At 33.7% G+C, this 25,037-nt stretch overlaps 6 protein-coding genes across 7 annotated transcripts in view; 4 read left to right on the top strand and 2 right to left on the bottom strand.

The window, feature by feature from the left end:
* LOC104747648 (peroxidase 15) lies at positions 1,949-3,508 on the top strand. The gene is made up of 4 exons (XM_010469318.2): positions 1,949-2,280; positions 2,383-2,574; positions 2,657-2,822; positions 2,935-3,508. Exons 1-4 carry the CDS (start codon positions 2,038-2,040, stop codon positions 3,348-3,350), a joined length of 1,017 nt encoding a protein of 338 aa, XP_010467620.1. The 5' UTR covers positions 1,949-2,037; the 3' UTR covers positions 3,351-3,508.
* On the top strand, positions 5,668-7,772 carry LOC104747647 (purple acid phosphatase 5-like). The gene is made up of 7 exons (XM_010469317.1): positions 5,668-5,869; positions 5,963-6,175; positions 6,263-6,374; positions 6,459-6,685; positions 6,770-6,908; positions 6,985-7,327; positions 7,417-7,772. Exons 1-7 carry the CDS (start codon positions 5,702-5,704, stop codon positions 7,601-7,603), a joined length of 1,389 nt encoding a protein of 462 aa, XP_010467619.1. The 5' UTR covers positions 5,668-5,701; the 3' UTR covers positions 7,604-7,772.
* Positions 11,042-12,342, top strand: LOC104747646 (protein SHI RELATED SEQUENCE 4-like). Of its 2 annotated transcripts, none has more exons than XM_010469316.2 (2): positions 11,042-11,708; positions 12,057-12,342. In XM_010469316.2, exons 1-2 carry the CDS (start codon positions 11,207-11,209, stop codon positions 12,269-12,271), a joined length of 717 nt encoding a protein of 238 aa, XP_010467618.1. In that variant the 5' UTR covers positions 11,042-11,206; the 3' UTR covers positions 12,272-12,342. The 2 variants fall into 2 exon arrangements, with proteins under 2 accessions (XP_010467618.1, XP_010467617.1); XM_010469315.2 differs by having other exon boundaries at positions 12,051-12,342.
* Positions 13,397-14,912, bottom strand: LOC104748835 (glycine-rich cell wall structural protein 1.8-like). Its single transcript, XM_019236830.1, has 3 exons — positions 14,357-14,912; positions 13,648-13,926; positions 13,397-13,593 (listed from the first exon to the last, which is right to left on the bottom strand). Exons 1-3 carry the CDS (start codon positions 14,910-14,912, stop codon positions 13,397-13,399), a joined length of 1,032 nt encoding a protein of 343 aa, XP_019092375.1.
* Positions 15,403-17,176, bottom strand: LOC104747645 (elongation factor 1-delta 2-like). The gene is made up of 7 exons (XM_010469313.2): positions 17,087-17,176; positions 16,691-16,798; positions 16,472-16,588; positions 16,274-16,367; positions 16,071-16,191; positions 15,704-15,979; positions 15,403-15,613 (listed from the first exon to the last, which is right to left on the bottom strand). Coding segments are annotated over exons 2-7 (693 nt in total). The 5' UTR covers positions 16,774-16,798; positions 17,087-17,176; the 3' UTR covers positions 15,403-15,611.
* The window catches only part of LOC104747644 (cytochrome P450 84A1-like), an 8,970-nt gene continuing 7,407 nt past the window's right edge, over positions 23,475-25,037 (top strand). Inside the window, exons 1-2 of the mRNA XM_010469312.2 lie at positions 23,475-24,407; positions 24,626-24,978. Of these exons, the coding sequence (XP_010467614.2) occupies positions 23,475-24,407; positions 24,626-24,978 (1,286 nt within the window). The remainder of the gene's footprint in view (positions 24,408-24,625; positions 24,979-25,037) is intronic.

Raw genomic sequence — 25,037 nt, 5'->3', positions numbered from 1 at the left:
TGATTATCGGAGAAGTTTAAAATTGATAATGAAATCCAATTATATTTTCTTAATTATTGCTTTAGCCCATATTGTACTAAGCCTAATCAGCTTTCAATGTTTTTGGCCCATTTAGCTATCGCTGGTCCGCTTTTTTAACTGTAAACAAATCACTGAATCAGTTTCATTTGGCCATTTGTTATGGAAAATGTAGAAACCTTTATCTATATATTGGATATACTAAGGTGCTCATCAAGAGAGTTCATGCTATTTCAAATGTTGATACAAAAACTTCTCAATTTATTAATATTCTATACCTAAAATAACAACAGAATTTAGAGATTTTTTTGGGTCAAACACTTAAACTTAAATCCCCTATATATTAATAGAGAATCATTTTTGCAAAAAATGATGATATGTCGTCTCGCCAGAGAGCTCAAAACACATTTTAGCAAATAATTCTTATTAATTAATACTAATTACATATATGCCACTATAGATTTAAATCAAATTTCATTTGACAAATTAAAACCATTTGTAGCCATTTAATTTGAATCTATATTATACTTCTTAAAAAAACAATAGAATATATTTTTTAAAAACATAATAATTACTCATAGTTTATTAAAATAATTTTCATACAAATTTTTTCACCACGTTAAAATTATTTTCCACGTTCAAATATATATTTCACGGGTGTTTTACACAAAATAAACACAAATTTAAATAAAACAAACAAAAACTTTGGTTACATATTTTGTTTTACACAAACTAATCTTAGATTCAAAATAATAATTTTAGTCATAATCATTATATTTAAATTGATTTATCCGCACTATGTGCAGGTTGTTACCTAGTCGTCTGTTATTGTTAGTGTTTTTTCATGTATAAAATTGTTATACTCCGTAGTAATTAAATTAAAAGAATAATCATAACACTAGTATACACATACTGTTTATCTTTTGTATATCATAAACCCATTAATTAAACTGTCTTTTTTCCTCATGATTCTAGACATGGTTTTGCATAGCAAACATAATTACTTACCCCATATATAGGATGACATTCTAATTTGGGTTTTTGTGTTCTTGATCATTGATTAGTTTCTAGAAAGAGACCATGTCAAGAGTCAAGAAACTAAGTGCAAGTAGGACTCGCAACACGCGTTTGAAATGTTCGTAGTTATTTTATTCACCCTTTAGATTTGCTTTTTACCTGCATATCCATGTTCTATGATAGAAGACAAAACCCCTTTTGCATTTTTTATTGTTTATAAGTCAACAAACAAATGAAATTTTGAGGGATATTACTTGTTATCGCATTTTTGTCAAAAGAGCAGTTAGAAACTGTTCCTACTATTTGTCCCTTTTTCTAAAAAAAACTCCACAAACATATTTGCTAGACTATTATTTAACCACGACCAAGTAAAACTATACAATGCATTTCTTACAGCTATGTTTAAATCTTTAGTGTCAAGGACTAAAAAACGCGTTTAAGATTTGCCGCGTGCGTTGTGACCGAATCACACCTTGTATACTATAATTTTATTTATATAGTATTAGGTGAACCAGTTATATATTATTAGATCAACGTAAATTTGTAACAAATTTCATCTTAACATTTCCATCACTTTTAACTTTTGGTTCTATTTTGGCTCTATCAAAATTAAATTGAGTTTAAACTTTATACAAACCTTAATAACAAACAAACTATTATAATAACCAAAATGGAGGTGAATTAGTCAAACAACTCATGCAAGTTTGGGACATTTGTATACCAAACCCAAGATTTTGTATAGTCTCTTTGAATTCAAACCATTTTTTAAAAATATACGTATTGTCATTTTTTCATTTATTTATCTTAATTAATGGACTCCAATCAAGGTACCAACTCTATTGCCATTGTTTTTTCCTCTCCATGACGCCAAAATCCACGAACTCTCTCGCCTTAGTCGCCTATATATACTTTCGATTCTTCTTCTCCTCTTCCATATCTCTTACCATCACAAAGTCATCTATCTCCTTTCTTCTTGCTTGATCTACCTAACCGAAACTGACAATGGCAAGAATCGGAAGCTTTCTCGTTCTTCTATATCTTACTTACCCTTTTACTCTCTGCATCTGCGACGACGACGAGAGTAACTATGGCGGTGAGAGAGGGAATCTCTTCCCAGGTTTCTACCGCAGCTCGTGCCCTAGAGCCGAGGAGATTGTGAGGTCAGTTGTAGCCAACGCTGTTGCAAGGGAGACTCGTATGGCTGCTTCCCTTATGAGGCTTCATTTCCATGATTGTTTCGTTCAGGTATTGAAGAGTTTTTTTTTTAAGTAACTTTCTCAACAAGTTAACGACTAATGTTTGAGATTAATCTTCTCTAATTTCATCTGTTTAATTGAATCTGTGTAGGGTTGTGATGGATCGTTGCTTTTAGACACAAGTGGGAGTATAGTTACTGAGAAGAACTCAAACCCTAACAGCAGATCGGCCCGCGGGTTTGAAGTTGTTGACGAGATCAAAGCTGCACTGGAGAGTGAATGCCCTAACACTGTTTCTTGTGCTGACGCCTTAACTCTAGCTGCTAGAGACTCCTCTGTTCTTGTAAGCCACTTTATTTTTCTGCCTCTGTCTCTATTGCTTTTTCAAAATTTTCGAGATCTGATTTGGTTTGGTTTGTGTGTAGACTGGTGGACCAAGCTGGATGGTTCCTTTGGGAAGAAGAGATTCGACAAGTGCAAGTTTGAGTGGATCAAACAACAACATCCCTGCACCTAACAACACTTTCAACACAATTGTCTCGAGATTCAACAATCAAGGTCTTGACCTCACCGACGTTGTTGCTCTCTCCGGTAACCTTACTTCACACACAAGACAGAATTTTTTACTTTTTTGGATTTACTTCAGGCTAACGTTTAACCTTCAAAGACAATTTAATCATAACCTTACCCACATTTTGTTCAGGGAGCCACACCATTGGATTCTCAAGATGCACTAGTTTCAGACAAAGACTTTACAACCAATCTGGAAACGGAAGTCCCGACACAACCTTAGAGCAATCCTATGCTGCCAACTTGCGTCAAAGGTGCCCTAGATCTGGTGGGGATCAAATCCTGTCGGAGCTTGACATCAACAGTGCCGGGAGGTTTGATAACAGCTACTTCAAGAACTTGATCGAGAACATGGGACTGTTGAATTCCGACCAAGTCTTGTTCTCTAGCAATGAACAATCGAGAGAGCTCGTGAAGAAGTATGCAGAGGATCAAGAAAAGTTCTTTGAGCAGTTCGCAGAATCGATGGTCAAGATGGGGAACATCTCTCCCTTGACAGGTTCGAGTGGTGAAATCAGGAAGAATTGCAGGAAAATTAATAACTCTTGATTTTATAGTAATGATTGGGCGTAATAGAAATGAGTGGAAAGATATATTTGTGTTCTTTATTTTGTATGAGTTTGCATGTATTTCCTGATGTCAAGAATCTGAAATTTGTGAGTTTAAATTATTTTATCTCTATAATGAAAAGGTTATTTATATAATCACGTTGTTAAAGGCCAGATGGAACATGATTATATAATTATAATGGTCTAAATTAGGGCCATTAGACTATCGCAAAATGGTCATCAAGGTAGAATAGAAATATAACAAGAATTTGAGAACGTATAGGTATAGTTGATAACCGGGGTGAGTGTTTAGATCTGCAGACCTCACCTATGCTGAGTACTAGTATTTGGTGTTATTTGTCATTCCGGTAATTATTTAGCTGTGAAAAAATTGGTTGAACCTTGTTCCAATAATTTTAAGTTTTATTCAGTAAATTTATAATGGGATTAAAAGAAAAAAAGATTTTTATTTGTCAATTTATTATGAAGTAAACAAAATGTTGAAATAGATTTTGCCGCAATACTATAGATAAAATCATGTTAAACAAAATGTTGAAATAGATTTTGCCGCAATACTATAGATAAAATCATGTTTTCCATAATTTTTGTATTAAATTGGTCGTTTATCCCATACAGTTAATATATGCATTTTTATGAACTTCATCAACTTCCTGAATAAAATTCATTTCTTCTTTTTATAATATAATGGAAAACAATTAACAATCAACGATTAAGTTGCAATAAATTGGTGAATATATTTAAATTTAACGATTTTTGTGCAATTTTTTGTTTTCACTTCTCAATTCTTTAGAATCATAGGATAATATCATTGTGTTATTTAACTAACATAAAAGCACCCAATCCACAATTATTTCCACTATCGTAGTCTTATAGATGTAAAAAACACAATTTTCTAACCATTAGATGTTTTGATTTTGATTTTCATCGACTCAGCTTAGAGATAATCACATAAATAATGAAGAATTTGACTTTCTAGTTCAATCATGGGAAAATAGTTTGTTAGTAAATTATAAAGTTCAAGCTTAACTTGATATTTTTAAAAATATGATCAATATTGAACATACTAAAGCAAATTACCAAAAGTAATTAAAAAAGATTTAAAATATTTATATGAGACGACGGTTTAAATGTAATGAATATGATAAATTATAATATTTACAACAGATAACGGGTTCAGATTATATTATGTGATTATTTAAAAACTAATAAAACATATCTATTCGTGCTATAGCATATGTACTAATAAAACTAATAAAACTAATAAAACTAATTAAAAACTAATAAAACTAATTAAATATTATTTTAACATATAAAAATATTCAAAAAATCTGTATAAATAAATTTCAATTCGAGTTATAGCATATGTACTAATTTGCCACATTGGTTAATGGCCAAATGAAAATTTTGGCAAACAATTAGACTAGTGCCATCGGCCGAACATATATTTCTTAATAACTCCTTTATTTTTTAATTAATTTTTTGATGGATTAAAAATAAAATAGATATTTTCAGTTAATATATATCTCGATGAGAAAAACATTGTAACCGAATAAATTGTCAGAATATCTTTTAGTTTGTAAATAGACTTGTTGTGATATTTTTACTGAATGATTTTTCAGTGACAAATAATTATTATTCTTTCACTCAAATCAGCTGGATCTCGTTTTCAAACATCTTTGTTCTAAGAATATATTCTAAACAAACTTTCTTTGAAATAACATATTTAAATAAAATATATCTATTTTTTATTCAGGATCCCCTAGAGACCACCAAGATGACCGACATAAACAAAAGGACTCTTGGTAGCAATACAATAGGCTTGGATTAAAGGATATAGATTATCTATTGTTTTTGAGGTTGATTGTGATACTTTAATCAAAATGGCTAATGACTTACACTTAAACGCTTCACTAACAAATCTTCTACAAAATATAAGATTTTGGACATCAAAATTACACCATGCTATATTTATTTTTATAAAAAGAAATTGTAACAGTGCACATGCTTTAGCTAAATTTGGATGTAATGACAAGTTTGATTATACTGATTATACTTATTTTCCGTATAGAGTCAATATATTTTCAATTTGTGGAAAAAAACAGTTATTATTTTTTTACTCAAATGAGCGAATATCGTTTTTAAACATCTTTAGAATAATTCTAAGAATATTTTCTTAACTACTTCTCTTTGGAACAAAATCTTTAAGAAGAATTTAAGTCGAATATACCTAGCATTCTTTTTTCTCTATATAAACATTTCGATCACATAATAAAACATCATTTACAAAGCAAAACACACGCTATTAGCTTTCTCTCTAAACACCAAAACAAAATGAAGTTGAATCGTTTAGCACTCTTTTGCTATGCGGTCGTGTTGCTAAGCATCTTCGCGGTGAGCCACGCCGGAGTCACCAGTAGCTATGTCAGAGTATCTGAACCATCCGAAGAAATGCCACTCGAAACCTTTCCTCCTCCCGCCGGTTTAAACGCTCCGGAACAAGTGATTCTCAATTTCTCTATATAAAATCACTTTTTACATTTTCTTTTTCTCACTTTGGGACTTACTGAGCGTTCACTCTTGCTCCTTTCTCAGGTTCACATAACACAAGGAGATCACGCTGGTCGAGGTATGATTATCTCGTGGGTAACGCCTTTAAACTTGGACGATGGTTCCAATATCGTTAGATATTGGAACGCTGATACTGATGGTAGTGAAAAGATGAGTGCTGTAGCGTCAACGTCTACCTATAGATACTACGACTACACATCTGGTTTTCTTCACCACGCCACCATTAAAGGGCTTGAGGTTTGTACATTTACTTAGCCTTGCCCTCCAAGTTATCTATCTAGTTAAATATGGTTCTTAAATATACTAACTTTTTTGTGTGTGCAGTATGATACTAAGTATTTCTACGAGCTTGGAACTGGTCGCTCCATTAGACAATTCAACTTCATGACTCCACCAAAAGTTGGTCCAGATGTTGCTTACACATTCGGTGTCATAGGTAACCCATAGATTCACACTTTCAAAAACAAATTTTGAGGTTTTGTATCTAATTTTATTAATCTTAACTACGTTACATTTATAGGTGATCTTGGCCAAACCTATGCCTCCAACCAGACATTGTACAATTACATGTCGAACCCAAAAGGCCAAGCGGTGCTTTTTGCCGGAGACTTGTCTTACGCTGATGATCATCCTAATCACGACCAAAGAAAATGGGATTCATACGCCCGGTTTGTAGAACCAAGCGCCGCGTACCAGCCTTGGATCTGGGCCGCAGGGAACCACGAGATTGATTACGCCCAGAGTTTAGTAAGTTCCTATCTATTTATATTTTTCCATAATTAAAGAACACACATTTTTAGTTTTAGAGTTAAAACATTGAATTGCACGCAGGGCGAGACAACACCCTTCAAGCCGTACATGAACCGCTACCATGTTCCCTACAGAGCCTCACAGAGTACTTCTCCGCTTTGGTACTCCATCAAACGAGCCTCCGCTTACATCATCGTGCTCTCCTCTTACTCAGCTTATGGTACGATCTAAGACTAGCACTCTACTACATTTTGATCTATATCACATTAATGTTAATGTTTTCTTGTGTACTATAGACAAGTACACTCCTCAGAACTCGTGGCTCCAGGATGAGCTCAAGAAAGTTAACCGATCAGAGACTCCCTGGTTGATTGTTCTTGTTCATGCGCCGTGGTACAACAGCAACAATTATCACTACATGGAAGGTGAGAGCATGAGAGTTACGTTCGAGCCATGGTTCGTCGAAAACAAAGTCGATATCGTCTTTGCTGGTCATGTCCATGCCTACGAGCGATCAGAGCGTGTCTCCAACATTAAGTACAATATCACTGACGGAATGAGTACTCCGGTGAAAGACCAATCTGCACCCGTTTACATTACCATTGGAGATGGAGGCAACATAGAAGGAATTGCTAACAGGTTTCTTTTTAAAAAAAGATTGTATAGTGACCTTGATTAAAACTTTAGTATCTTTCTTCTTTGATTAAGATACTCTATTTTTCATGCAGTTACACGGAGCCGCAACCAAGTTATTCCGCCTTTAGGGAGGCCAGTTTCGGACACGCCATGCTTGAGATAAAGAACAGGACTCATGCCCATTACACTTGGCATAGGAACAAAGATGACGAGCCTATTATTGCCGATGCTATTTGGTTGAAGAACAGATACTACTTGCCGGAGGAGGAGACAGCTTAGGGTTGGTTTATGTTCTTTCATGAATAAGACTAGTTAAATGTTTTAGTGTTCTTTGAACATTGGTAGGTTTTGCTTAGTTTTCCTTTTTAAGATTTGTTTAGATTCTAATGGATTTCATTTTGCCAACGAATGAAAATCATTTCTGTTTTATCAATTCCACTATCCGATTCTATGCCTCATTTTGTTCAAATATTTCATTTATAATTGAATAAAATAACTTTTAAAAAATCTTATTAAGGAGATTCAAAATAATCTATTAAGAACAGTTCTGATATTTTTTTTCAAAATGCATCTAAAATCAAAGTGGGTAATACTTTAGTTCGATCATATATATAGATTACAGAAGTTCGTTGGAGATCTCCTGATATCCCTCTAGCTTTCAGAATTTAAACAAAAAAAAGAAAGACTAATTACAAAAATATATAACTATATCAAGAATATAATAAGAAAAACATAAACAAGAAGACTCGAGAATCGCTCAACAAATTTGAGAACGAATTTGATATCTTCTCGGGCGTTATCCCTCTCTTATCACTCCATTCTGTTTTCCCTATATACATACAAATTATTAATTTCCACAATTTGTTCTTGTTTAACTAACGATTAGTTACGATTACGATAAGTTATATTTACAACAGTTTTTCAATTTTTTTGCAGGACTATTCCAATTTCGTCGCCCAAACAGTTTTTTATCGTGGGTTAAATTTAAATTTAAAACAGTTCAACTCAAAAACTAGATGACACGAAAAATAAATGATGAAGAATATTTCGTCCATGTCTTTATTAAGCAGTTAGAGAAATTAAAAACAGTTTGAATATATCTTCCACTAAAAAGTAAAGTGTTTCTTTTATAAATATAAGTTACTTATTATGATTTTTTCTTGGAAAAATGTTTGCCAGCTACGCCAAGTATTAGCCAACACATAGCTACACATACAAACAATATAAATGTTTTGTTACTGACATGAACTATTGTCATTACATAAGGACATGCATAAACAAACATGAGTTATGTGTACAACACCATAACCATCTAATTCCGATGATTTGTTTGCCAGAATCCGGTGTTGACCGGCGTTGACCAATGTTGACCGGTGTTGACCAAAAAATTAAAAATTTTATTTATTTTTTTCAAAAAACAAAAATTTAAAAAAATTACATAACTTTACTAAAAAATTATATAATAAATTTTTACTACAAAATAATACAACAAATATACATTTTTCTTTTATAAATTCAAAATTTGGTTTTTAATTTTATACCATATCATTTGTATAACCTATTATATTTTATTATGTAGCATGCTATTAAATATTTTTATATAACAAGTATATAAAAAAAATGTTAAATCAAAGGTTAAATATATAGCAAGGTGCAATATACTTTGACAAAAAAAACAAATTAGACTCAATTATAAAAAGTCTATGAACATTTTTAAGCCAAAAGATTTTAAGAAAAAATTATATGTTTCATCTTATAGAAAAGAGTTTATACCATAGACTCAATTATAAAAAGTCTATGAACATTGTTATATATCATATTATATTTGTTATATAAAAGGAAATTTTTGTATATAACAAAATTTTACTACAAAGTATTATAACAAATATACATTTTCCTTTTGTATATAACAAATATAATATAGTACATAACAAATATACATTTCCCTTTTGTATATAATAAATATAATATGGTATAAACTTTAAAACTAACTTTTGAATTTACAAAAGGAAAATGTATATATGTTATACTATTTTGTAGTAAAATTTTATTATATAATATTTTAGTAAAGTTATGTAATTATTTTGTTGATTTTTGTTGTTTATGAAAAAAAAAATTGGTCAACGCCGGTCAATACCGGTTAGCACCGGATTCCGGCAAAGAAAGTATCAGAATTAGATGGTTATGGTGTTGTACACATAACTCATGTTTGTTTATGCATGTCAGTATGTAATGACAATAGTTCGTGTAGTTAATAAAACATTTATATTGATTGTATGTGTGGCGATGTGTTGTCATATGCAATCATTTTTCCTTTTTTCTTTCTCATATTTAACCGACGACGATAAAAGTTAATGGTAGGGGTGGGCGTTCGGTTTTTCGGTTTGGTTTAGGTTCGGTTTTTTCGGTTTACGGTTTTTTTGGTTTTATAAAAATGGAACCATAAAGAAACCATATGTAATTCGGTTTGGTTACGGTTAGGTTTTTTCGGTTTATGGTTTTTTCGGTTTCATAAAAAATGGAACCATATAAAAACCATATGTATTACAGTTCGGTTCGGTTTCGGTTTGGTTCCGGTTTTTAATGGTTATTTTATACTTTTAAAAAATAGATAGTTGATACATAACTAAAAATAAACATAAAAGTAAAACCTAAACACAAAAAAAAATAGAATCCAAATTTAGTTTTGTAATTCGATAGATTACTAAGAGATCAATAGCTATAAGCCCAATAAAGAAAAAAAATATTGATATTGTGATACAATTTAAAGTTATAAGTTGGAGAAACTAATTATATCTAATTTATCCTAAATTTTTTTTAAAAACCAAAAAAATCATTCGGTTTTACAGTTTTTAACCAGACCAAACCTAAACCAAATGCTTAACTAAAATGAAAACCAAACGGATTTTTAGATTTAACCATAACCAAACCAAACCTATTATTTTGATTCGGTTCGGTTCGGTTTTTTGGATTTCGGTTTTTTTGCCCACCCCTAGTTAATGGAGTAGTGGATACAGAAAAGAGCATAACGTAGGTGGCGCTTTGTTCCCTTGAATAGCCACACTACATATAGATATAGTATTATACAAATTAGAGTAACATGCTTCTTATATTTCTCCGTACGTCCCCTATAAATTTTAAATATTTGAGCATATCGGATATGAGTTTACTATGTACACTTTTTTAATTGCTTCTGTTACAACACTTACAAACAAATAATTACCAAAAATGTGAAAATTGGCCAATATCGGGGACTGGTGAAAGTAAAAAAAAACCAACATAAATATTTCTTCGCCTGTTTTGTAAAATTTGCATTGTATAGAGTAAAATTTGCATTTTGAAGCTTCAGATTCTAAAATTTAAATAGTTTTTGTGTTATCATTAAACTTTAAGCGCAATGAAATTTTCGAATGTGAATGATTGCATGTGCTTGCACATATGTCGTATGAAATTTAAAACAAAAGAAACCAAAATTTTCGACAAGTTGTGAACTATTTGTCGTATGAAATCGAAGATTACCTTAACTAAAATCTTTATGCGAATAATTTAATCAGCAAAGCATAGGATGATGTACATTAATATATGACCTTGGGACACAACCCATGTGCGATTTCTCCGGTTAAATCACTACCACATGGCAAGCTATGGTCCATGAGACGAGTACTAGTAATGAACCGAGAGAAAGAGATAAAGATGAGGTAAAAATAAAGGGAGAAATTAATGTCCTTTTATTGATTTCGTTTTGCACAACAGCTATGAAAGCACACAATATGATCGGAGAGGATTACAGGTTTTAAGAAGACCATTCAAAGAAGAAAATAAGGCGACGTGGCCGAAGTTATCAAAAGCTCAAGACTTCATGGCAACTAGGGTTTGTGAATTATGGATATCGTAAACTCTAGATTAGGGTTTATAGGAGGGCTAGCTAGGTCAAAGTTTAAAATGGCTGGGATAGGGTCATCAAGAAACAACGAAGAAGACAATCAACAAAAGGCAAATTGGGTTTGGTACAGAAACACAAATAACCCAAGCACGAGCCACCACACCAATCAGATATGGCAGCATCCAAGCCTCGATCTATATCCGGGTCAGATCAACGTCTGTGATTTGACCACGTCATCGAGATCCCTAACCATAAGCTGTCAAGACTGTGGAAACCAAGCCAAGAAAGGGTGCACGCACGGGCGGTGTAGAACTTGCTGCAAGAGCCACGGGCTCGACTGTCCCACTCACGTGAGGAGCACTTGGATCCCCATCGCCAAACGCCGTGAACGGCAGCAGATACAGACGCCAACCTCCAACCCAATAACCGGTGGAGACCGAGTTGGGAACATCCCAAATCCGTATAGAGAGATTGATCAACCGGCTACTTTAAACTCATCAGGTTTGTTTTCAGTTTTGCATTGTTGTTTCATAATTGATTTTTTTTTTTTGGTTTCTTTTTAGTAATTAAAAATATGAAATTTTACCTTTATGTTTATAAGACTATGCATCACTTTTTCTTTGATCAAATATCATTGTAGACATTGCACGTATAATCCAAGAAATTAAATACAGAAATTCTATTTCAAAATGATGAAAATGTTTATTTGATTTAAAAAGTAAATTAAGGTAATTTTTTTTTTGTGTTTGGGACAATCAAAGCATTGTGTTCTTGTTAGGATTTGATATTATGTTTTGTCGTAAAGTGTTAGCACTAGCCACTAAATGGTGTGTAATTTGCTAGGGTTAGAGATGGGAGATGCAACATTTCCAGATGAAGTGACATCGGATGCACTTTTCCGGTGCGTTAGAATAAGTGGTACCGAAGATGGAGATTGCCAATATGCATATCAGACGACGGTAGGCATAGCTGGTCATCAGTTCAAGGGCATTCTGTATAATCAAGGCCCGGATAAAACGATTACGCCTGGTACACAATTCTATGAAAACCCACCAAGATCTTAATTGTAACATCTACTTTTCAAACTCTCTTTAATTTTTTTTTTTGGGTATGCAATGTACTTGTTTTGAAAGAGATCTATATGACTATTATTCAAGATTATCTAAAACTCAATACGTAAAAAATGAAGTAACATGGATACATGACTATTAGATAAGAAGAGTTTCTTGTATATATTCGTAGTAAATGTTCCTGCAAATAAGAATGTCAACTGTGCAACCATAGTAACAGTTTTGTGAAGAACAAAATTAATATATAATTTGTTTTTTTCCTTGGGTCAATATATAGACAAATTATATATGAAAAAGACTACTCATGACACGTGATTTTTGTTAGTTGTGTAACGTGCCTATGCATGATTAGGGATCGTCTATAGCAGTAAATTCCAATAAATGAGTTTGATGGTTATTGGCTACTCTGGCATCCCTGTACGGATGTATAATGTATTACAAGTAGTATTTACTATTTAGTCTAGCCCTTGAGTCGTTCGAAGCTGTCGAAGCGCAAGTTTTATGCCAAGATTTTATACCATTTGAAATGCATATTTCAAAAAGCTACCGAGACATATTACGTAGACCAACATTGAAAACCTAAACATTGACGGAATCTTTTTTTTCACCATTGAGAGTATAAAACATATGTTTATAGAATTTTGTATGGGTAGAGTTTTAGATCTAAGACAAGCCACAAAACTTCGATCCTGATCTTGTTTAGTAGTAGTTACAGGACTATAATTAATAATTGGGGATTCATCACAGCTTAGTTTAAAAAAAAAATCCAATTTTTTATTTATTTATTAAATTGATCCACCCACATTCCAACTTCTCTGTACTTAACACAACTCCAACCAAAACGTTACGATCATCTCTTTTTCCAAAAAAAAAAAAAAAAAATTACGATCATCTCCACTCCACTTTTTGGCCTACACATTTTGTTTACATATCAACCAATTATATAGATTCCCAAATTTGAAGTTATTTCATTACCTTTTTCTTTCTCAAAATGGAAACTACTTTTCTTGAATATTCTCAATCGTAAGCATCTCCTAAAAAGAATCCATAATAAAAACAAACATAGCCATGCATGGCAGTCGTAAATAAATGTAAAACAGTCTTTAAATATGTCTGAGATTAATGTTGACCTTTCTTTGACTTTTTATCACAACCGGGAAACCAACAACCACCGCCGTTTCCGGGACCCCATACTCCTCCATTGCTATCTCCACCCCACCCCCATCCTCCTCCGCCTCCTCCTCCATATCCACCGCCCCATCCACGGCCATATCCATATCCATCTCCTACGCCTCCCCCACCGCCTCCTCCACCTCCTCCTCCACCACCGCCACCAGGTCCACCACCACCACCACCGCCGCCACCTCCACCTCCACCACCTCCAGTTCCAGGGCTAGGTTCACCTCCTATACCTATACCAATACCAATACCAACACCGTCACCATTAACATCACCATCACCGTTGTTCCTATCATCTCTTTTCTTCTTTTTATGGTCATTGCAATCTTCTTTTCCACTATTGTCACCTTGTCCTTTCTCATCTCCTTTGCCATTTCCTCTTCCTCGGCCTCTTCCTCCTCCTCCTCGACCCCCTCTTCCATCATCTCCCGGACTTCCTCCTGTTCCATTACAACCTCTACAGCTTCCATCTTCACNCCCAAATTTGAAGTTATTTCATTACCTTTTTCTTTCTCAAAATGGAAACTACTTTTCTTGAATATTCTCAATCGTAAGCATCTCCTAAAAAGAATCCATAATAAAAACAAACATAGCCATGCATGGCAGTCGTAAATAAATGTAAAACAGTCTTTAAATATGTCTGAGATTAATGTTGACCTTTCTTTGACTTTTTATCACAACCGGGAAACCAACAACCACCGCCGTTTCCGGGACCCCATACTCCTCCATTGCTATCTCCACCCCACCCCCATCCTCCTCCGCCTCCTCCTCCATATCCACCGCCCCATCCACGGCCATATCCATATCCATCTCCTACGCCTCCCCCACCGCCTCCTCCACCGCCACCTCCTCCACCACCGCCACCAGGTCCACCACCACCACCGCCGCCGCCACCTCCACCTCCACCACCTCCAGTTCCAGGGCTAGGTTCACCTCCTATACCTATACCAATACCAATACCGACACCGTCACCATTAACATCACCACCACCGTTGTTCCTATCATCTCTTTTCTTCTTTTTATGGTCATTGCAATCTTCTTTTCCACCATTGTCACCTTGTCCTTTCCCATCTCCTTTGCCATTTTCTCTTCCCCGGCCTCTTCCTCCTCCTTCACGACCGCCTCTTCCACCATCACCCGGACTTCCTCCTGTTCCATTACAACCTCTACAGCTTCCATCTTCACCTCTACAATCTCCACAGTCTCTTTCTCTTCCTCCGCAGTTTACGCAACCTCCTTCTTCTACGTTACCTTCTTGCACTCTTCGCGCTTTGTTATGTCCACTTTCAAACGTCATGTTGGGACCCAAAACGGTAGACTGATCACTACTATTAAAGAATCTCTTAGAGGGTCCATATCTCAACCCGTGAACAGAGCTTGAGCTAAGTAGCAACAACACCGCACCAGAAACTAACAAGAACACCACAAAGCTTGTGATTCTGACCAATATCTCCATCGAGATTTTTCTCTATTATATGGTCCTCTCGATTACCCTCCTTTTTATAGTCTTTTAGACCCAAATCAAGAACATAATAATTAAATTTGAGCAACCATATGAACGTGCATTACCCATATGATCAACCTACCATCATTTTTACTTTTTTTTTTTTTTTCAATTTGTGGCAACTAAAGACTACAAAAAGGAGATGAGGCTGTAGAAAAGTAAAAAATATTGCGTCACGCCCAAGGACCTTGTTCTCGACTCATATTCTCACACCAAAACTCTGATTATTATAATATATACGTAATCTTATTCTTAGCCAACACCAAAATCATGCGTACTTCTACAAATTTTTGTATATACGTGCTTTGCATGGATTTTTGCTTCACATATTTTGTGATACTGCAATCTTTTTTATGTTTTTTAAAGAGGAGAAATCAAACCACTTCTCCAAATCGAATTAGTCATGTAGAATTCAAGCTAATCTGGAACGATAGTTTCAAACTTAATTAAGATTCTCGTATATTTGAGATATGTTGGAAACTTTAAGCCAATACTGAATTGTCTTCACAAAACTATAAAAATGAATCAGAGATAGCAAAGCCTTTCCACATAATTATAAAATCAAAACAGGGGACAGAAACTTCGAAAAGTGGATATAGAAGAAGACAACAACAACATAAACAGGCCCATCCTTCAAGCTTTTCTCCATCCTCCTGCATTATGGTTTAATTCAATATTTAGTTACACAACGCATTATCTTATCAAAAGATTTACGTAGTTGAGAAAAGATTCATGAAACTTACATATCTTGTTGAAGGCAACAATGTCACAGCTCTGGACATATTCATTGATAGGTTCAACAGTGAGTTGCTCTTCGATCATGGTGTCAATAGAGACAAGGTCATCAACAATGGTGCACATGATCTGCAACTTCTTGATACCGTAACCAACTGGGACAAGCTTTGATGCTCCCCAAAACAATCCTTCCATCTGAATGGATCTTACAGATTCCTCTAGCTTCTTCATGTCAGTCTCATCATCCCACGGCTTGATATCAATCAACACTGATGACTTTCCAGCTGACAGAAGTTAAGAAAAAAGCAGATGAGAAATCCAATACATCTCCATATCGTTGAAACTACAGAGTGTAAGGCAAAAACCAATACTTACATTCCTTCTTCTTTGTAGATGCCTTCACTGAAGCTGCTCTCTCTTCAGCAGCTTTCTTTTCCTCTTCTGTCTCCTCCCCGAAAAGGTCAACATCATCATCATCTTCTTCCTCAGCAGCAGCCTAGAATTACACATACACATATGAATCTCCCTGATATACAAAGAGAACATTATGAGAAACCATAGAAAGAATCTAGATTTACCTTAGACTCAGCTGCAGGGGGAGTAGCAACGGCCTCTTCTGTGATAGGTGATTGTCCCTCAACAACAACACCACTTCCTTCAGCAGAGACACCACTGTAAATAGAGACAATTTATAAGACAATAACAATAGAACAAGCAAAAACTATTGATCCCTATATAAACTGGTAAACAATAAAAGGCAAGGCAATGGAGCTTACGAGATCCTCAAGAGGGCATCGATGTGGTGGAACCAACGAGATACATTGACATACTCTGAAGTTGGGGGCTTTGAAAGAGCTGTAAAGACAGTGATATCATCCTTTGAAGCTTGGTACCTATAAACACACACAGACAGAGGAAAGCAATTAGAATCTGTATACAGCTTATGGTGCTCTGCTCAATTTAATAAGGCACAAAAAGGGGAAAAAGATTCTAACCCAGTGATGTAACTGCGAGTGAGAAGATGCTCATCGAGCTTCTTCAATCCAGCGTCAGAGCTAAGGTTGGAGAAGGCCACCATTGTTTCTAAAGCTCGAACCTTTAAACTGATATAAAGCAGAGAGATCAGATCAGATCAAGATCAGCTAAAAAAACCCAAACGACGCATCAGAAACGAAACTTTCTATTGCAAAAACCCAGATCAGAACAACTGAATATAGAAAACAACAAGGATGCTGCTGCTAATCAACTAGATTTAGTTTCATAAACATGGAAGATTGGATTTCTCATCAAATACTGTTACGAATTCTATATCAAAGATGTATGCTTTGAGGTCGAAACAAACCCTAATGGGAGGCGAAAGAACAAGTTGACACGAGGAAGAAGAAACAAACCTGTAAGTGTAGCAAAGAGGAGAGCCGACTTGAAGAGGAAAACAGGAAAAGCGAGAGATGCAGAGGAAAGCTAAGAATGGCGTAGGTGATGATGATATATGTAACCCTCTCTAGATTTTTGTCTTATGGGCCGAAGTTGGGCCTAATTCCTTTTTAGGTGATTAGTTCTCGATCCATTCTGATTTTGGGGTTAGCTTTTTTCCTTTTGTATGGTATGACACCGAACACAAGGAAACGATTTGGGCAGATCAAGCAGTCTAAATATGGTTAGTGCAAAATAAAAGTTAAATATCCTTTCTTTCTTTTTGCCTATGAAATGTCAAAGTTATTGTTCGTGAATAGTAAATGTCTATGTATAAAAGTGAAAAATAAAAGTTAAATATGTTTTCTTTTTGGGGCATTCTCAAAAAATGTCCATTTTTCCATACCTTTTTTTAAAAATACCCCTTTATGTGACTATTTTTAAAACTACCCCTCTTTATATACAAAATGACCAAATTACCCTTTTTTGAGTGACAGCAAGAATGTACAGTCATCAAAATCGAAAATATTTTTCCGCCAAATTTTTTTTTCCCCGCCAAAATCGAAAATTTTTCCCGAAAAAATTATTTTTTCCCGCCAGAAAAAAAAAAATTTCCACCAAAATCGAAAATTTTTCCCGCCAAAAATATTGAAATTTGTACCTTTTAAAAACATTGTAAACGCTTTTAAAATTTTTTTAAAAGTGTTTACAAAGTTTTTAAACACATTGTAAACGCTTTTAAAAACCTTGTAAATGCTTTTAAAAGGTTTTTAAACACCTTGTAAACGCTTTTAAAAACTTTTTAAAAGCATTTACAAGGTGTTTAAAAACCTTTTAAAACTCTTTTAAAAATCTTATAAAAAAATTTACAAGGTTTTTAAAAACATTGTAAAAGCGTTTACAAGGTGTTTAAAAACCTTTTAAAAATCTTTTTAAAAACCATTTGAAAAACTTTTAAAAACCTTTTAAAAATCTTGTAAAAGCGTTTACAAGTTGTTTAAAAAACCTTTTAAAACTCTTTAAAAATCTTGCAAAAGCCTTTACAAGGTGTTTATAAGGCTTTTATAAGGTAGAAACCTTATAAAACCTTTTAAAAACCTTGTAAATTTTTTTTGGCGGGAAGAATTTTGGCAGGAAATTTTTTTTGTCGAAATTTTTTATCAAAAATTTTTTATCAAAAATTTTTGGCGGGAAAATATGTCGGAAATTTTTTGGCGGAAAATTTTTGTTTTTCTTTTTATTGAATAAAATAATTTCCATCTAAGGGTAAAATGGTCATTAAAAATTAAAAGAGGGCAAAAATAAAAATGGTCAGAAAAGAGGGTATTTTTGAAAAGGGGTATATCAAAAGAGGCATTTTTAACAAATTATCTTTCTTTTTCCGGGTCAAATATCAAATTTATTGTTCGTAAAATTAAAAATGTTTATATACAAAGGTACAATGCGAGTAAAATGATATGTAAAACTCGTTTTCAGTGAGCCTTGTCGTCAACCTGAGTCATCAATTTCTTTCCAGTGAGCTTACATCCTTTGTTGACAACCTCGTTTTTACTGAGCCTTGTCGTCAACTTCAGTCGCTTCATGTAGCAGATTTCCAAGATACTGAACAAAACTACTTTATTATAGATTGTTTTCTCTGTTATCTGAATAAAGTGATCGGTTGGTAATATTTAAGATATGTGTTGCTTATATAAGTAAAATTATCATCATTGTAACTACTTTTAATACTTCGAAAAAAATTATATCATTTTTTCTTACAAAATAATCAAATATTATTGTTTAAATTATTTATTTTATTTTTCGGGAAAACAGTTGCTGCATTTACATTCAATGTTGTCTGCATTACACACATATATTTAATTTTTAGACAAACCTGTGTAAAATTTTATAATATGAAGTTATGTATTTTCCGAATGTAATATTATGTGATACTTAAATCTAAATATATGTGTTTTTCCGCAAAAACTATCTACTGTTGCAAAAGAAGAAAACAAATTGTCAGTTTGTACTAAAGTTGGTCGCACGAGAGATGAATGAAATGTCAACAACTTGGAGGAAATGAGTCATGCTCTTTTCCAAGTATCATTCCCTAACAAAATTATATCACTTTTTATTACAAAACAAGTAGTTGTTTTAATACCCCTCTGTATCACAATAGATGGTTTTTTGAATTTTTTCTTCTATTACAATAGATGATTTTCTGTATATTTTTATTAATTAATATTAGAAAATTACAAATTTCAAGAATCATTGACTGAGAATTTAAAACTTTTATGAATTACTATTGGTTAATAATTATGAAAATATGTTATTATGAATAATAATGCATTTATTGCTAGATATTAAATATTTTTCTTAATTTATGTGAAAATCTCAAAAAATCATTTATTCTAATACAGATGGAGTATTTATGTTGATCTCTATTTTTTTTTTTTTTTGCTTTCTTTCTTTGACATCATATTGGTTTTACTTGTATTTGTGTTTAGGTCACTAGATTTTATAGGGGGTTTTAGAGACTAGATGTCCATTTTGTGGGTTAAATCTGGAGATGAAGAGACTGTCCGCAAAAAATATAGACTAACATAAATGCGTCCACAAAATTTGAACCTTGTAATATTATAATGTACTATTTTCAATCATATAACAATGTGGTTAATTTATTCATCAAAGTATACCAAATTTTATTTATATATCTGAATATAATAAAGTTACTGTAATGTTGGAAAGTGTCTTTGACAAAAAAAAAAAAAATCCATAGATTTCATCCAAACAATTTGATAAGCACACTAACAACTTCGGAAAACAAAAATTTATGAAACGAATTAAAAGTATAAAGGTTACTGTCCTTATTAATCTTGGAGCAAACTAAAAGGCTAAAATCATATGTTTGTTTATATCCTATCAGACATAAGTTTATTCAATTAATATATATTGATATTAGAGCATGTACTTGATCACTAGGTTTCTTGGTTGTCCACAACAAATTATCATAGGAACGTCGAAGAAAGGGGCCCAAATCATGCCAAAAAAGTTGGTCTGAAATACTAGAAAAAATATATACTCAACTAACATTTATTACTTGATTTATAGAGCTTGTACTTTCATGTACGCACGCCCTTAAATTACTCTATTAATCAATACTAGGAAAGCGACCCGTGCGTTGCCGTACGGGGAGGTGAAATCCTAAATTGAAATTTAACATTTGTAATTCATCCTAAATTCTTTATTTTCTCAATCAATTTGATCATTTTCATTTCTTGCTATTGCTTTCTGCTGATTAAAAAACCAAAGATTCATTTCAATGTTATTATATTTTATGTTGTCACACACAAAAGTGAGCCTTTTTTAGAGCTTGATTTATTATAAATATTACTTTTAACCATATATAAAATTTCACTTATGCTTGTCTCCGACCATATGGTGCTATATATTGGTATCCTTTCTTAATTCGCTATTAGAAATTGTTTTTGTTGTTGATCATTATCAATCGAAATACATATGAGGCTGCTTCTCTCTTGGTTTATTTACTGTATCGAGAAAATACTAAATGCCACTTGTCGAAGGAAGGTCGAAGATTGGGATCGGAGTAGATGGTTAGATTGAGTTTCGTTTCCCCTTCACTTTGATACGCGATTTCTCTTTCCATAGATTACTGATTCACAAATCACAATCAATATTCCGATGTTGTAAGCAAGTGGAGTTTGTATACAAATGATTTACTATGAACATTACTTTTAACCATATATAAAATTTCACTTATGCTTGTGGATGTTTTTTTCTCTCACTTTTAGATATGTACAAAACCAAGTTTTATATGACCGACCAATCAAACCTAATTGGTTAGTATAGAGTAACTCACATTCTTCAGCTACAACTTTTAGAGATATATATTTGGCTATAATGCTTTCCACAGTTACATGCATGTTGGTCTCACGTTTTCCCTCAAAAGACCCCCTTCTTTCCTCCCTTTTAATGGGTTAATCTTGATTGCCTTATTTCCTACTAACACATTTGATACATGGATTTGTAATATTTGCTTCAAATCACATATTCCTCTTTGGAAAAAAAAAAAAATCAAGACGTAACAGACTAAGAATGCATATAGACAAAACTTGTACACTCATCAGCTATTCAATCAAAGCAATTCAATTAAACTACAAAAGTTCAGAAAATTAATAAAATATAGAACAGAGGATTTTATGTTGGTCTCTCCCAATCCATCCCATTCCACCGTGTCGGCTGCTCTCCTTCCAGGCTGCATCTCCCTCTATTTGATTTCCCACTTATGTCTATGAATCGGTACCATCATGTTTTTCAATAAACACAGCGAAAACGAAGTCGATGTGGTGAAACAGGTGATAATAATATCCCACCTTTTGATGTTCTCTTCTTTAGGTTAAACACTAATTTTATAAATTTCTTGCATTTTCTTTTTTTTTGGCAGATTCCAGATCACTCTAAAAGTGACTGTTATACATTATGTTTTTAAAAAGTTGTATATACAGATTAGAAAGTCATCAAAGACTAAATAAGTTACCTTTAGTAGATCTTTTCTTTCTAACTTGACTTGTCATTTGGTCGTGCTTACGCTTTCTAGAATTTGATTTTGTGTTGTCACAAGTATGTCTGGCTTTTTCTTCGGCACTCTCTATTTCCATGCTCATTTGTAATATTTCTATATATTATCAAAATGTTGGATACCCAAAAAGTATAAGAAATTATAATTCAACTAAAATTTTTAAAAACTTTATTTACAAAAAATGTAAACTAACATGGATCATGAACATCTAATGGACATCCTACAGAAAAAAAATAATAATAATAATAAATAAATAACATTTATACCATGTTTGTTAGAAAAAATAAATAGGTTAAATAAGAACATATATAAAATTATAATTATACCATGTTTGTTAAAAAAATTTGGCTTATCCGTAGCTCTAGCATCACTGCATATCATCATGCCTCTCGTATCTTGGTTTTGGTTTTTCCAGAAAGTCAAAAAATAAAATCTGCACATTGAGAATCAAAAACATTAGCCATGCAAAAAATATGGCACACGTACTTAATAACATTAGCCATGCAAAAACATGAAAACCGGAAAGGCTAAAATTTTTGAAGAGACTAAAAGTTAACAAAACTAAGATTAATGTATGAACTTAATAGTGTCGACTAACAGTAATAATAATCTAACCGAGAAACACTACAGGTCATTCGCAGCAAAAATATTAAATTACCTTGAATTAGAGATTGATGCTTGAAAGTTAAAAAACACTTCAATAATACAATTCTTTAGTACTCAGAAAACAATTTTTCGAAACTTGTTTATGTAGTCAAGAAAAGTTTATATATAATAAACAAAGAGGTGTAAGACATAGAGGTGTGAAATGTAAAGGTGTAAAAATTAATAGATGTGAAACATGGAGGTACAACAAAGAGGTGTAACACATAGAGGTGTGAAATTAAAAGGTGTAAAAATTAATGAATGTGATTTTTGAAACCAGGAAGTACAACAAAGAGATGCAAAGACTAAGGAGGTGTGATTTAAAAGGTGTAAAAATTAATGGATGTGATTTTTGAAACCAGGAGGTACAACAAAGAGATGCAAAGACTAAGATGTGTGATTTAAAAGGTGTAAAAATTAATAGATGTGATTTTTGTAAGTAGGAGGTAAAACAAAGAGATGCAAAGACTAAGAGGTGTGATTTTTGAAAGATGGGAATGCGACGAAAAGACACGATTAATGATTTTAAACCGTTGGATTAAAACTGAAACTAATCTCATCCGTTGGATTAAAAGTTGATACAAAAAGTGGGTTTGCTATTATATATGGATGTGCTTCTCTATTTTTTTTTATGTGCTTCTCTATTTTTTTTTTGTGCTTCTCTATTTTTATTTTGGTTATGATCATCGCATGCAATTTCTTAACGCTGAGTTGGATTACAATATTGGAAAACGAGGATCCTAGTTTGTTTTACATTTATTTTCAATATTGTGCGTTTCTTCAAAACGGTATACAAGTAAATAACCGAAATGCAGAAGTAGAAATAAAAATGTTTTCACTCGTAAGGTCATCGTATTTATGATGTGATAAAAATTATTATGTCTCTAACGATGGACCAATATTCTATACACAATCTAGTGCAACATTATTGTATATATCCAACGCAAAAGTACTTCATTTTGTAAAAGTCAAGTCGGTATTTTATAAGAAAAGTCCACTCTTCGAAGTTTATTTATTTATTTTTGTAATGTCATATATAAAAACAAAAATCATCGATAGAAAAGGCCCCAGTTTATCACTATAAAAACTAGCCTTGGCCTTTAATATCACATCACCTCAAAAATTTAGTGAAAAACCGAACAATGGAGTCTCTATTATCACAAACACAAGTAATATATCCTACAACGATGGCTCTTCTCATCACCGTCTCTCTTCTCGTCATAGTCTACCTTGTCCGGCGATGGCTTAAACCGCTCTACCCTCCCGGTCCGAAAGGTCTTCCCATAATTGGAAACATGCTCATGATGGACCAACTTTCACACCATGGCCTAGCCAAGCTGGCCGAAACATACGGAGGCTTGTTCCACCTAAGAATGGGATTTCGTCACGTGTTTGCCATCACATCACCTGACCTGGCCCGACAAGTTCTTCAAGTCCAAGACATCAGCTTCTCAAATCGGCCCGTGACAATAGCCATAAATTACTTAACTTACGACTTAGCTGACATGGCTTTTGCTCCTTACGGACCTTTTTGGAGACAAATGAGGAAAGTATGCGTCATGAAGGTGTTTAGCCGTAGAAGAGCTGAGTCATGGGCCTCGGTCCGCGACGAAGTAAATAATATGGTCCGGTCTTTGTCTAGCAACGTCGGAAAACCCGTAAACGTTGGAGAGCTCATTTTTACGTTGACAAGAAACATAACGTACCGAGCCGCGTTTGGTGCCGCATGCGAGACGGAACAAGACGAGTTCATAAGGATCTTGCAAGAGTTCTCAAAGCTATTTGGAGCATTCAACGTCGCAGACTTCATACCGTTCCTAGGCTGGTTCGATCTGCATGGGATAAACAAGAGGCTCGTGAAGGCCCGTAACGATCTGGACGGGTTCATTGATGAAGTTATCGATGAGCATATGAAGAAGAGGGAGACTGTAAAAGATGATGAAGATACCGATATGGTGGATGATCTACTTGCGTTTTACAGCGAAGAAGAAAATTTAGTGAGCAAGGATTCATCAACTAATCGAAACAAGAGCTCCGTAAAACTTACACGTGATAATATCAAAGCGCTCGTCATGGTATACACCAAAACATTATAATTTATTTCATTAACATTTTTCTGCACACTAATCATTCTTCTTCTTTTTTTCTTAACTCTTAATAATCATTTAAAGGTAAGCTGAATTATATAAAATATGCACACATACATATAATATCTTAGCATGGTTCAAGAATTAAAACACATTATATAGTCCTATATATATATATATATTTAAACATTTATTTGTGCTTGAAGGATGTTATGTTTGGAGGAACGGAGACAATGGCGTCGGGGATAGAGTGGGCCTTGACGGAGCTCTTACGTAACCCAGACGAACTCAAACGGCTCCAACAAGAACTTGCCGAAGTCGTGGGTCTTGACCAGCGCGTGGATGAGATGCACCTCGAGAAACTAACTTTCCTCAAATGCACACTCAAAGAAACCATGAGGCTCCACCCACCGATCCCACTCATCCTCCACGAGGCCATTGAGGACACGAAGCTCCAAGGCTTCTCTGTGCCCAAAGGCTCGCGATTGATTATCAACGCATTCGCCATCGCGCGTGACCCGAAACTATGGGTTGAACCTGAAGCGTTTAAGCCTTCGAGGTTTATGGAACCGGGTATGCCTGATTTCATGGGGACTAACTTTGAGTTTATACCGTTCG

This window comes from Camelina sativa, chromosome 15 (assembly GCF_000633955.1).
Source record: "Camelina sativa cultivar DH55 chromosome 15, Cs, whole genome shotgun sequence".
NCBI classification, from domain to species: domain Eukaryota; kingdom Viridiplantae; phylum Streptophyta; class Magnoliopsida; order Brassicales; family Brassicaceae; genus Camelina; species Camelina sativa.
The sequence above is the reverse complement of the archived record's forward strand: the minus strand, read 5'-3'. Positions and strand labels throughout refer to the sequence as shown.